General features: G+C 39.4%; 1 protein-coding gene across 1 annotated transcript; it reads right to left on the minus strand.

Annotated features, from left to right (window-relative positions):
- Positions 1-355: 355 nt before the first annotated feature.
- Positions 356-13,180, minus strand: LOC118431368. The gene is made up of 21 exons (XM_035842504.1): positions 13,003-13,180; positions 12,564-12,680; positions 12,165-12,214; positions 11,687-11,825; positions 10,754-10,912; positions 10,175-10,348; positions 9,403-9,501; positions 9,036-9,080; positions 8,590-8,741; positions 8,328-8,400; positions 8,124-8,196; positions 7,586-7,773; positions 7,014-7,128; positions 5,973-6,097; positions 5,354-5,559; positions 4,761-4,895; positions 4,553-4,596; positions 3,946-4,048; positions 2,134-3,555; positions 1,702-1,771; positions 356-1,245 (listed from the first exon to the last, which is right to left on the minus strand). The coding sequence occupies exons 1-21, from the start codon at positions 13,115-13,117 to the stop codon at positions 1,103-1,105; spliced, it is 3,747 nt and encodes a 1,248-aa protein (XP_035698397.1). The 5' UTR covers positions 13,118-13,180; the 3' UTR covers positions 356-1,102.
- Positions 13,181-13,225: the final 45 nt, after the last annotated feature.

A 13,225-nucleotide genomic window follows, 5' to 3' on the forward strand; every position in this document is an offset into this window, starting at 1 on the left:
AGGAACATGCATAAAATCAACTTGCAAGAAAAGTTGGACACATGCAGACATGCTTTTCAATTTTCTAACAAAACAACAACAACACACACACATGAAGCCGAATAAGTAAAAAGGTGATACAATAAATTCAAGCGACAAACTTTTCGGACCAGCATCACTTAGTAGCATATCCCTGTTTACCATCCTGTTCAATGTTATGTACATTTTCCCAATGCACGTGTCTGCGTTGTATGTGTCTTGTGGTATATGGTATACACTGCACATCATAGATAATAAATATGACATGTGAAATATTAGCCAGGAGTATGCACTGGTTGAAAGATTTTAGATCGATGTGTAAATATGACAGCTATGCTATATGATATATTGTAGTCAAGTAATGTAGGGCAATAAAATATAAGGCAGCATTTAGATAGATGTACATTTGCTCACTCTTGTGTCAACGAATTATGGAACATTCAAACGTATGTCATGTAATTGTTACCAGCAGTTCTTCTTCATTGTAATGATGTTTTAGAATAGTGTAACATTACATGAATGTCAAACATTAAGAAGAAAGAATGTGCATGTTTGCAACAAAAATTTCTTGGACTTAGCTCCCTTGCACTGAAATAAAGGTAACCCTTATTTGAACTTGAATATTATTGGTGTCAACAGCAGAATAAAGGGCTTTCAAAGTAATGGACTCTATCCAGTGTTTTTGAAACAGAAAAAATGTCCACAATCTTTATCCATAACATCCACCTTAAAACACAAATCCAATACGTGTAAAAATAACTCTACATTAATTGCAATACCAACAAGCTGGAAAGTCGATTTCAATATCAACAAGGAATTCATGAAACTGCAATTCATTGCTACTTTTGACAGGAACAGTTTTGAAATTCCAAGTGTTCAAATTTTTCAAACAATTCTCAGTACCTTTTTATAAACAACATTCAATACTTGAATGTCAAGCTAAAAACAAAGCCTAGAATAAATATCAAATGCAATTGCAATTTTTATAACTACATTAACTATAACTGCTAATGTTCAATTATAGCAAAGTTTTGGTAAATGTCATCTTTCTTGCTATGAGGAAATTCTCCACTCTCCACTCATCTCAGAAGAACATAAGACGTGTCTGACCGCCTCTTGCGCCGGGTACCTTCTCGTATGTGAGCTTGCGTCTCTTTGTGGCTGAAGACATGGTAACATGACTGAAGTCATCTGGGTACATTGCATACTGTTCATTGAGCTCAAATGCTGAAAATACAAGGTTACATGAGTACTTTTGCTCAGAATATTCCATGTTCAAATGGCTCAGCGATCAGGCTTGAGAGGTTATGGGTTTGAGTCCTGGCTAGATGTTGTGATCTTCGAAAATGCACTTTGGCTTTCTTCACTCCACCCAAGTTTTAAGGGGTACCTGACTTTGGTCGGGGAGGTAAAGGGCAGTGAAAGAATGATGGAATCTGCCTTCCAATAACATTCACTGGACACAGTGAGTAACAACTCACTGCCCCTAAGGCTTCAGAAAGGCTAGTACCTTTACCCTTTGAAATGGCCTGATAACTTTATTCCGACCAGTAGTCTTCTCATTTTCAGAGGTGATAGTTTTGTAAATAAATGCACAAAAAAAGACAGTGAAAACAATGTCTACAAGAGTCTAAACGGTGATAGCATTTATCAAACAATAAAAACACATCCACTATACATCACCTCTGTCCTCAATGTCAGCATGGCGTGATGGAACCCTGTGGTCGGAGGGATCCCTGGCTACCATCGGTGTCTGGAAGACGTAAAATACACATTGATCTAATGATGATAAAGGTATTGATAAAGGTATTGAGCAACTTAAGATTCAAAATACCTTAATTGAGTTTACACTTGTGAACTTTGATTCAAGTTTTGCACAGGTACATAATGTACATGTGAAAGCCAATGCTTTGAGGCATTCATCTTTCAGTACCATGGACAGGTGCTGTTTCTAAACATGTTTTACTTTATAAGTCCTTTTTTTCTTTTAACAGAGAGGAATGTAACACTTTGCAACATGTTTTCATGTTAAGGTTAATCAATTCTGAAGTCCTATTCAGTTTCTGCATGTGCATGGGAGTGAAGTAAAAACACTTTTTATCTACTTCTACAAACCTTCCCGTTCCGATTTCCTCTTTGGCCCCCATAGCCATGCCTTGTTGCCTGTTGCCCTCTATTGTTGTACTGGCTGTAGGCACTTCCTGTGTGCCGATGTTGGTAGGGCTGAGCAACAGCTACATTAGAACCATACTTTGGCGGCAGGTTCTGAATCTCAGCACCATACTGTGAGAATAACTGCCTCGATGACGGCTGTGGACCTGCAGGAGTTGGACATCCTCCATATCCTGCTTGGTGTGATGTTGGAAGTGTGTTCCTGACATTCTGTCCATTGTTGTAGAGGTTTGTAAAAGTTGCCAGGTAGTCAGAATCAGCTGCGTGTGGGTTTCCATGTCTTGTGACAGTTGAAGAGGACACACCACCGGTGTTGAGGGACGTAGTTTCTGTGGGTTCGTCATTGACGGGTGCTGCAGCAGCAAAAGGTTTCACAGACACTATGCTATTGTTGTGAACATCATGGCCATCAGAGGCATGTTGTTTGCTTTGCCTGGTGATAGTATAGGGCATCTGCTGTGGCCTTGGGAGTGAAGCAGTGTGCCATGGTAAAGCACTTGACACACTTGTATGTGCCTTGGGTTGTATGCCTGGAAAAGCTGAAGAATTTACCAAACTCCTGTTATCGATATTTCCAGTGACTCTTTCCATGCTCTCATTGCTGATGCTAATATTGTGAGCGCCCAGCATGCTAAGATCGCATGTAGAAGCTATAAACTCCAGAGGAGTCTGTTCATAGATGGACTTGCTTACGATAGGTAGCTCTTGCAGTTCAGGCCTAACAGGATAGGTGTCTCTGTTACATGACACTAACTGAGCCTCACTCTTCAGGTTTCTATTCGTGTATGACCGACTTTCAGCAGACTGTGATGAGCTCCTCTGTATGTTTTGGCAGATGAAAGGTGCGGATGCTGTTAACGAAGCTAGATTCAGGGTGTAATTATCAGAGCTAACAGCTGTCAAGACTTCATGGGCATGCTTTTGAGTGCTAGATTCCTTGAAGCTACTTTCATACAGTCCTTTGGGCACTGTATTATTACCTTCATCATGCACATTCATGACAAAGTGATTCCTGGACCTCTTAGGGCTCCTCACATGGATATCAAAGCTTTCATCTCTGGTGTGGGACTGTATCATCTCAGGATAAGGGAGATCTGTTGTTTGAAAGTTGGAATTCTGTGTTGACAGATTGCCACCTGTTTCACTGCTTAAGACCTTGCCAACACTACTCTCCAGGTCTTGTAAAGATGTGGGGAAATTTGGTTTCCTCAACAGCATTTCATCGTCACTTAAACCTGAACTCATGGTGTTTTCTGGGAGTTTTGACCCCAGAGGCAGACAGTTGCTGTGTGGTTGTGGAGAGGAAACAGGCATGTCTGTTTCTGTGCGGATGTCTGGCTCACTGTGTGCCACTTGGTAGAAAGCCTGGACAAACAAAAATCAACAAGGTGTGGTTGGCTAATCAGTAATGGGGATCATGTTTTGTGATAAGCCATTGTGCAGAAAATCATGGGCAATGAACCTGACAAAGATTTTCAACATATTGGGATTTATGGTGTCAAACCAAAAATGTGTTATCAACTTTGTGTGGGAAATATGCGTAAGAGTTGCTGACTTTTGCAGACCATAATGATAAGCCATGTATTGTGATGAAAATCTTGTAATGAACCTGATAAAAAATTTCCAACATATAGGGATTAATGGTGTCTTCATCAGTAAATTAACACTGCAACAAAACAGTATAAAATCATGTAATTAGATTAGGATAGGAGACTATGGATGGGAGAGATACTGCTATCTGATGGGCATTCTCACCTGTAGCACCTTGTGAGGTATCCATGGACACAGGGTGAAAAGCTCCTGGATGGGACAGGTGAGCAGCTGGTACAGAGGAGCTGCTGTCAGCATCACCTGGGCACTGGGGGAGGGGCAGGCATGAAATCATTGCTTGCTTCATAATCACAACTATTTCAATTATTGTACACTACTTTGATTGGCCTGGTATTGTTAACATTTAACGCAAATCCATATTGGATTTCATTTATTCCAGTAAAATTTGTCCCCTTTTGTCTCCACCTGACTGAATGTAAAATGTCTTGTCCTGTATAGAGTGCACCGTCTTGCAATTGGGAGTCAAATCTTATACTATTAGGTAGAATTGTCAACCCAGATGTCATGAGAAGAAATAGACATTCAAGTCAGGTAAATAGACATATCAGCATCATACAATACAAGAAAGTAACACCAGTGTATACATTTACATTGTATGGGTTGATAATTTTATGGATAACTTTTTCCTGATTTAAAACATATTCTAAAGTATCAGTGACAACAGGGTAAACACAAACACAGCTTAACAATTTTTGGATTGAACATCTATACCAATAATACTTAAAATACCTAATATCCTTATATAATATACCTGAATGAGTTGATGCAGGGGAAGGAAAGTAGAAATTGCTCATGCTGGATGTATAGAGGAGAGAGAGAATCACTGTTAGAAATGTACTTCTCATCAGTTCTTGATGTTCTATCTACAGTACTGCAGATCTAGATGCTATGGGTTTTCAAACTCAATCTTAATACTATCATAGAGAAAGACTTGTGTGAATAGCATAGGCACAACTGACCATGCTGATGTCTTCAGTGAGCCATGTTCTGTTGACCCAGTCTTTCTGTGCCCAGACAGTGGTGTGAGCCAGCGCCCTGTCCCCCACCTCCCTCACCAGTCTGGCTGCATCTGGGGTGCTACTGGCATACAGGATCTAGAATACAAGAAGCAAGCTTTGCCATGTTTGGCCCCTGCCAATTTTATTTCTCGATTCTCAGAATCATTATTAAAAAAAGTTAAATTGACCATTTGGGGCACATGTCAGCCACATAATATTTATATTTTGGTGCCGCCAGTTGTAGAGATTTCTATATTCTTAGTTGTTGTCTTAAGTGAAAAGCTTTTGTTTCAAGCATCTATTCATGCATCAAAGTTTCTGCAGAGCACAATAGAAGTAAGGAGGTTTCTCACAGAATTTTTTTTTCTTATTCCTACTTCATTTCTCCACTCCTTTGATCCTTTGCAAAATTGGTAGCACCAATAACAAATTGCATTTCTGTGGCAATGTACATGTATAAGTTATTGCCTCACACACATGGTTTCTGGAGATAAGGTATCTACGTAAGCCTTGATAGGCAGATAACAAGGTATGGCAGAATAGAATACACCAACCTTGACCTCAAAGCCGTGATCCTTAGGTGAGAGGTGTGTGATGGCAGCGGTGAGCCGCGCCAGGTTACTGGTGACTGCTCCAGAGAAGGGGTAGGTGGTGTTTTTACCCTGACCAGTGTACAGGACTGTCCAGCACAGCTGGAACTTTGGAGCCAATCCCAGCAACTGGTTTATCAGAGGGTCAGCTTCCTTGTCTCCAAGCAAACCTAATAGATTTGAAACCAGTTAAAGACAAGGTGTTTGAAACAAAATGTGATACATGGGTAAGTCAAAATGTTCTCAGTCTCATCTAAGGGGCACAAATTGTGTGTTGAATCATAATCATACATTATACTAATGCCTTCTTTCTAGCCAAAAGGGTATCACTTTCAAAGAAATGACCACTAACAAAAATTTGAGTTTCAGTGGACATTGGCAGAACTTTAAGATATACACTGACAAGAATAGGGTATAATTATATAAGCATCTGCCAGTGTATTTTCTCATAGTTTACAAGTAACTTACTTATCAATTGTTTTGCAGAAAATGTAACATATTCAATGAAATTGCATATCATTTGAAGGTGCAGTCTTGGGTTCAAATCTTTGATTACACTGTATTGCATGACTACACCATGTACCTGTAAGGTCCTGCAGTACCATACATGTCCTCTCATCCACAATGATGTCTGGATGGGCCTGTTCTCTCCTGTCAGCAGAGGTCTTCAGTTGGGAGTAGTCTCTTTCCACTATCAGTACATCATGTCTGCAGAACATCAGTACATGTAGAACATGCTATAACATTTTTGTGATAAACACTTTATGCCAAGTTACTGAAATTTGAAAATAAAATCACAAAATTATGGAAGGAACAAGGAAGTTCATTGCTTTTGCCAATCATCAATTAAACAAGAAACCCTTTTGTCGATATTGATTCAAACGTTTCCCCTTTAAGCCATTGTCTATGCCACCAAACAACAGGTACTACCTTGCATCTCAATGGATTTGCTGATCCTAGTCTACAGTGTAATTTCAGTAGACTTTACGAGGGGCATTCAATAAGTAATGTCCCTGACCCACTTCCAGTTGTCTGATCTAGATGAAATTTTGCATGTGTAATGAGTCATATCTCTATGGGTTATGTTGCAAAAAACAGCTCTGAACTAATTGTGGTTACTGATTTACTGGTGTTTGAACTGAGTCAGGTGTGAAATGGACCAGGTGTGAAATGGAGTAAGTTGAGTGTCGCGCAGTGATCCGGTTTTTGTATTTGAAAGGACGCACACCAAAGGGGACTTTTGATGAAATGAAAAAAACTTATAGTGATGATGCCCCATCATATGACCTTGTAAAACGCTTGCATCCTGAATTCAAACAAGGTCGGAAGTCTGTGGAAACAGCTCCCAGACCTGGTCGTCCCTCTTCTGCCATTGATGAGGCATCTGTCAGGGGACCAACCTGGGATGTCCTACAAGAACGGTGTCCAGAGCTACATGAAATGATGGGAGAAATGCAAAACTCTGGGTGGTTTCTATGAAGAGAAAGACTAATAACTGTGCCAAGTTTCATTAATCTCCTGCTATGGGAAATGGGTCAGGGACATTACTTATTGAATGCCCCTCGTATATACTGTCTGCACTATCTATCACCTGTTTTTTTTTTAGATTATAAAGCCTCCTTACCTTGCCTCCAGAAGATGGAGTAGTTCACTGTTAGCAGTGAGTCTCCTGGAGCCTATGAATGTGTACTGGGGACATGCACCTGGCTGGGTCTTACAGCTCAGTGTAGCTGGTAAAGCTGAAGAAAAAAAAACACACAAATCATTTTTAAAAATGGTCACTTTTTACCGCCATTCTATTGCAGTTTTAAACTGTACTAACAATTAAGTAAGAAGTAGGTCATTTCTTTGACAATTCTATTTCACACAGAAATTAGATAGTTATGTTTCTGGCGTCCTGGAGATACAATAAGAATTCTTGACAGCTATCAGTGAACATTTGATTTCCAAATGATAACAGTACAACTGGACATATCACTTTGAATTAGCAACATTCTGTCTACTTCACATTTCTTCTGTTGTATACAGCAGCATTTGGTATATTAAAAGATTGTACTGACTTAAAGGCAGTGGAAAGAGAAGGATGGGCTTGCCTTCCAATACCATGCTCAATACAAAATGGATGAACTAGCCACAGTCCAAATGGCCTACCCACCTACTATATAGTCTAAGCAAGAGTATAATAGAAATGCTTACCAGTATTCCCAGCCTCCCAGGGCCCTAGTGTCTTCAGTGCCAGGTGCCTGATGTGTTGTCTCTTGCACAGGTCCATCCATGGGGAGGTTTCCTCATATTGGTACTCCACAACCAGGGAGAACTGTGCCCAGGGGAAGTCACTGCCAATGATAATGCTGCACACCACCAGGCAGTCACTCTTGTCAAGTCTAGGTAGAGTCAGACATGAATAGTTTAGATGTGATAGATTTTTTGGTGTGATACAACTAGTTGCTGCTGCAAACCTGCAAAGCTAGTGCATTGGCAGTTACACTGGTACGGTTGTGTGATGCAGATTCAGAAATCAGCACTGTTCAACTTCAAGTAAGTGTTTCTTTATACCCAGCCACAAATTTAAAGCTAAATAAAGTTGGTACAATGATTACCATAAGAAAGTTAACAGATAGGTTAGTCATGAAAGGAGGAAAGGCAATGTAAAAACAAAAGAGTTATCTATCATGAAAAGGAGTTTTGAAACAAGAATTATAAGTCTTATTTGAACCATGAAAACATGTGCCACCTCTTTACAACCTCCTCAGATGACACCTGTCCATCTGTATCAGCTGAGCTCATGGTCGACACAAAGTTGACTCCTGGTGGGAAAACAAGCAAGGCAACACACTCAATGAAACATCAAACAACCAAACAACAAAAAAGAAACGCAGGCTATAATATTCAACAAAAGGCAAACTGGAAATATTTTGGAACAGTGATTGACACAAACCTTCAATAGTTTGGAGCATGTCAGACACCTTTGTGACCAGTTGTGAAGGGTCTGCTTTTAGTATGATCAGAATCTGAAACACAAGTTAGACATTAAACATTGATTTACAATCTTATGTGGCTTTGTGGTGTGTTGACTATTGCTAGTGTACTTGTGTATTAAGCCAAACATTCTACAAAAGCATTTAACAGTAGTAGACTCACCATACTAGACCTTCTAGCTAATACAGACCAAGGTCTTGCATAGTGAAAACAAGTTATACCTTAGGGTCCTGGTCACTGCTCTTACACTTCTTCCTGACCCTCCAGTCTGCTATCTGCCTTGCCATCTCCAGTAGTTTGGGGTGGAGAACCTTTTTCTCCTGGAACAGGCAGTGGGTTTGGCACAGGTGATGGTGAACATACTCCAGGCTGTCTGGAAAAACAAACAAACAAATAAACTAACAAACATGGAGATGACGTGTCTCTCAGCTCTGTTTGAGTTGAGTGTATTGAGATACCTCTTGCAGTAGCCCATTTTCAAAGCTAAATTAAATGTATTTAGCCTTATAAAACAACATAGCACAGGTAAATACAACAGGCAATATATCAAATGGCCTTCTGTTAGTAAATATTGACAACAGGCACAAATTAAAGGTACAGGAAGAGATCAATATTGTGCAGGTACATGTACACAGGTTACTGTACATTTGTGCCTGCTGTGGCTTACCTCCCAAGGTCTCTTTGTATTTGTCTTGCATTGCTCCAAGGTGAACTATGAAAACAATAAAAGCTTAAAATGTGTAGTTCAACACGGAAACATTTTTGACAATAAAAAATGGCACATCAAAGACCAACACACTTATAGAGAAAGGTAGGGATCACCAAGTTTGTGTCTTTGCTGCAAATGCAAGTCCTAGCAAAGCTGTGCTGCACTGTTTCTAGCTATATGAAAAAACATCATGCTTCACCTCAGCTGATGATGACTGCTTTAACTTTTACTTGCTAATGCTTGCTAATATACAATTCATAATTAGTTATAATCTTTTATGGTTTGTTACAAGACAATGGCATCAAAGAAGATTGATTAAGCTTGCCTATGGCAGTCACCAGTCCACTGTGCAGTAAGAGCTCAGCTGCAGTCACCAGGGTATGGAGGCACAGGGACAGCCGGTAACACTGCTGCAGGTTTTCGCCTGTTAGTTAGGAAACAGTTTATACACATTTTGCATAGCTCTTACAAACAAGTAAAACCCATCCCATCTATGTATGTTCAACTTTTACACTTTTTCCATCACTTAGCACTAAGCAGACATGCAGTATGTACCATTTTAAAAGTATTTTTTTATGACTTAATCAGGAAATTCAACATCTGACCATCTGTACACAAATGAGTACTCTACCCACAGTGATAGCAGTAGAATATAACTTGTTGTAATATTATCTGTGCTTTCACAGCTGTGATCAAGAAAGTGCAGATGGGTGCTACTCTATGGGAAAGACTTTCATTAACTGTATTTATTTGTATTTGATTTATGCTATTGCAGTCACCTATATTTCAGCACCAAGGGAAGGAACAGTTTGTAAGCAGAAGGAACAGTTTGTAAGCAGACGGACAGCATGTAAACCCAGCATAGCCATGCATTTTTTCCAGAGTCCTCTTTGCATAAAGTCAATTTGTCGTGCCAATTCTCTAAAAACCCCTCAATGTAATACCCTAAAAATTCAAATTGGACAAAGTTTTTCAAGGTAAATATAACAGAGGTTTTACGATGCCATCCAGCATACTTCGTTAGTGTTTTCATTCAGATTTGAAGAAATGATAAGCCCTACATACAATTTTTCAATCTGTAAACAACAACAGCTTACCTGGCTCAGGTGTGTCTTTTAATGTCTTCTGTTGCTGCTTGAGGAGGAACAGGGTGATGTCTGGGGTGAGGGACTCAAAGGTGTGTGAGGCTGGGATGATTCCAAACTCACACATGGAGGTCATCACGGGCCGGGCGCTGTCCTCCACAAACTCACACAGCTCCTTATATTCAGCTGTCAGCAATGGAAACATAGGCATTTAGATTTTTGTGCTGGTTGCAATAAACATATCCTTTCAGAAATCATGGAAATAAGACATCTCTGGTATCATGAATATATATAGGTTAAAGATCTCAGAGTTTAATGTAATACAAATGGAGCAATTTACCAAAGATAGTAGCCCCTTTTCAAACTAAGCTTTGCTGCATTAGCTAAATTAAAAAGTCCCTGTCATCCTTTGCAATCTACAACAAGGTTGATACAGTAAAAAAATATCTAGTTTGGAGCCTGATAAAAAGAATTCTGAAAGAAGTAATGTCCTAGCTCCGTGTAAAATGTACCAAAACAATGATTGAACAATAATTCAGGGAATTTAGATAAAAATGCATTACTAGTACAGATGGTACAATGATATCCTACCAGAAAGTTTGACCTCCACCACTCTGCTCTTGACCTTTTTCCTGCTCTGTCTGCTGGGGACAGAAGACCCAGGTGTTCCGGGGGTCCTGGGTTCTCGGGGTTCCATATCTGCTCGTACTAAAGGTGTCTGTGGGGCTTTCATCGCCCTGGCTTGTGCCTCTAAAACATAAAAAAAGAAAATGGCATAGCATTTTCTTTTTACCTAGTAAAATGCTAGATGAAATCCCTATTTCAGCATAAATTGTTATGGCACTAATAGCCTTCACATAAATTTCAACATGGTGGATCAAGGTTTGATAGCCAGCAGGCTTTTAGCCAGGCATGCGTGAACGCATCATCTGGACGCACTTTTCTCAGAATAACAAGAAATTTGATGCCCCTGGACGCCCTATACTGGGGAGAAAATCCTCTAACAAGCATGAAATTCTGATTGACCAGGGATGCAACCAGGTCATCTGTGGTCACAGTCTTCTACTGTGACATCTGTAACAGTATTTTTGCCTCTTGGGATACCTTAGAATGCACTGTTTTAACTTAAAATCATCAAAAACTCTGCACCATGGAAGATGGATGCCCCCGGACCCCCCTACAATAGTCACTTACCGCGACTCACCAATAAGTTTGGACTCCCTATAATAAAATCCTAGCTAAAAGCCTGATAGCCAGAGATCCACATATTTTAACAGCATTAGCTGTCATTACAACACATTCAACTCTTGACATTAAAATTAGTTTCAGAAGAAAGAGGACATTTTAATTCAATTAATTACTACAGTTTCCACAAGGAGAAGTTTTACAAACATACAGATAGCCCAAAAGGGTTACCAAAGAGTATTTGTCAGTGTTGGGCTACATAAAGAATGATAACATGCTGCAGAAATCTATACGTAAGTTAGGAGTTTGATAAAAAAAATGCCATTTAATTCATCTTACTTGGCATTGTAGTCCTGACACCAACAGGACTCTCCTGTGTCTTCCCAGTCCTAATCATAAGGAACTGGTCTATGGGACAATCAGTTTCCCACAGTCCAGAGGGTGTCTTCTTCTTTGGTGGGGATACATTGTCTGATATCTATAGAAAAAAGAGAATCTGATTTTATCATAGAAACTACATACACCAAAAAAGAATTACTCAAACAACTGGACATAATTTTGGTCATACGTTTCAGATAGCATCCACTATATTTCTGCAGTACCTTGGACAGAAAAATGTCTTATACTGGAAAGGAGCTGAATCAAAAAGAAGGACCAATGGTCTCATTATATGTACAATTGCACTTAATATCTAAATCTGTAGATATCTCCAGCCACTGTGAATTGAACTGTTAACTGCAGTTCAGAGGTAGCTGGTATAATGAAATATCTTCACTCCTTGTTTATGTTATACAAATGATGATAAAACCAATCTAACCTTTATCTGTGGCTTGACAGGTGGAATCCAAGTCTTCCTCACCCATGTTTCTGTATCAAAGGTGACACAAAGAAACAAAGACATGTACATATATAGCTTCTTTGCCTATAAACTACCTGTCCTTGGTGCTGAATGAATGACACCTAATGACTCTGCACCAAAAAGTGTCTTCTTATTTCAGTATGTATCTGTGTGAATATACATATTGCCACCTGGCTGAGCTTGGATGCTTGGTTTTATGATTTGCAAATAAAAGAGATCAAAACATGACCATTTTCCTTTCCAACAAAGTATCTGTCCTTGGTGCTGAATACATGTAACATAAACAAACTTGAACTTTACTTAACATTGTTTATATGTGAATATAACAATTAAAAAAATAAGTAAATCTTTGTTCACCTGTCTGTGTTCTAATGCTTGGTATACCATTTGGAGGCTGTGGACTGTCACTCAGTTCTTTCTGTACCACATCCAGGGAATCTGTTGTATGGTGAGGCCGGCCATCTTCAAAACATGCTAGAAGCAAATGTAGAGTCATTTAAGATAGATAAAATTCTCTTAGAATAGTCTTGCACTGCTGATTTCTAAAAAAAGTATGATTCAGTTTTTCTACTTTGCTTTTTGTTGTGAAGAATAACAGAATCAAACTATATGTAAACAGCCATATTTAGACACCTTAGTTGAAGATAAGGTTTGAGAGTAATCACGACAGTGATTGTGTAAAAGCACAAGCCATGGCTTTAGCATTGAACAAAATGCCTATGAATCTAAATTTGAAAGGGATGCTTATCCATGTCTTCTTGGTTCAAACTAGCTTACATTATTCTTATCTACTCACAGTTGAACTCCTCTGGTGTATACTTTTCAAACTTTTCCTGTGAAATCTCTGTGTCACACTTTGCTTCTGTCTCTTGCCTTGACAGAATCTTCTCATGTAGAATAGTTGTTGCCATAACACCGGAGGAGTACAACAGGCGGTCCCATGGAAGGGACAGCTCCAAGTCGCTTCCACAGTCGTCATACTGCAACTTTAGCTTTTCTGCAGCATCTACATGCAACTG

The sequence above is a fragment of the Branchiostoma floridae genome, chromosome 15, assembly GCF_000003815.2.
Source record: "Branchiostoma floridae strain S238N-H82 chromosome 15, Bfl_VNyyK, whole genome shotgun sequence".
NCBI lineage: Eukaryota > Metazoa > Chordata > Leptocardii > Amphioxiformes > Branchiostomatidae > Branchiostoma > Branchiostoma floridae.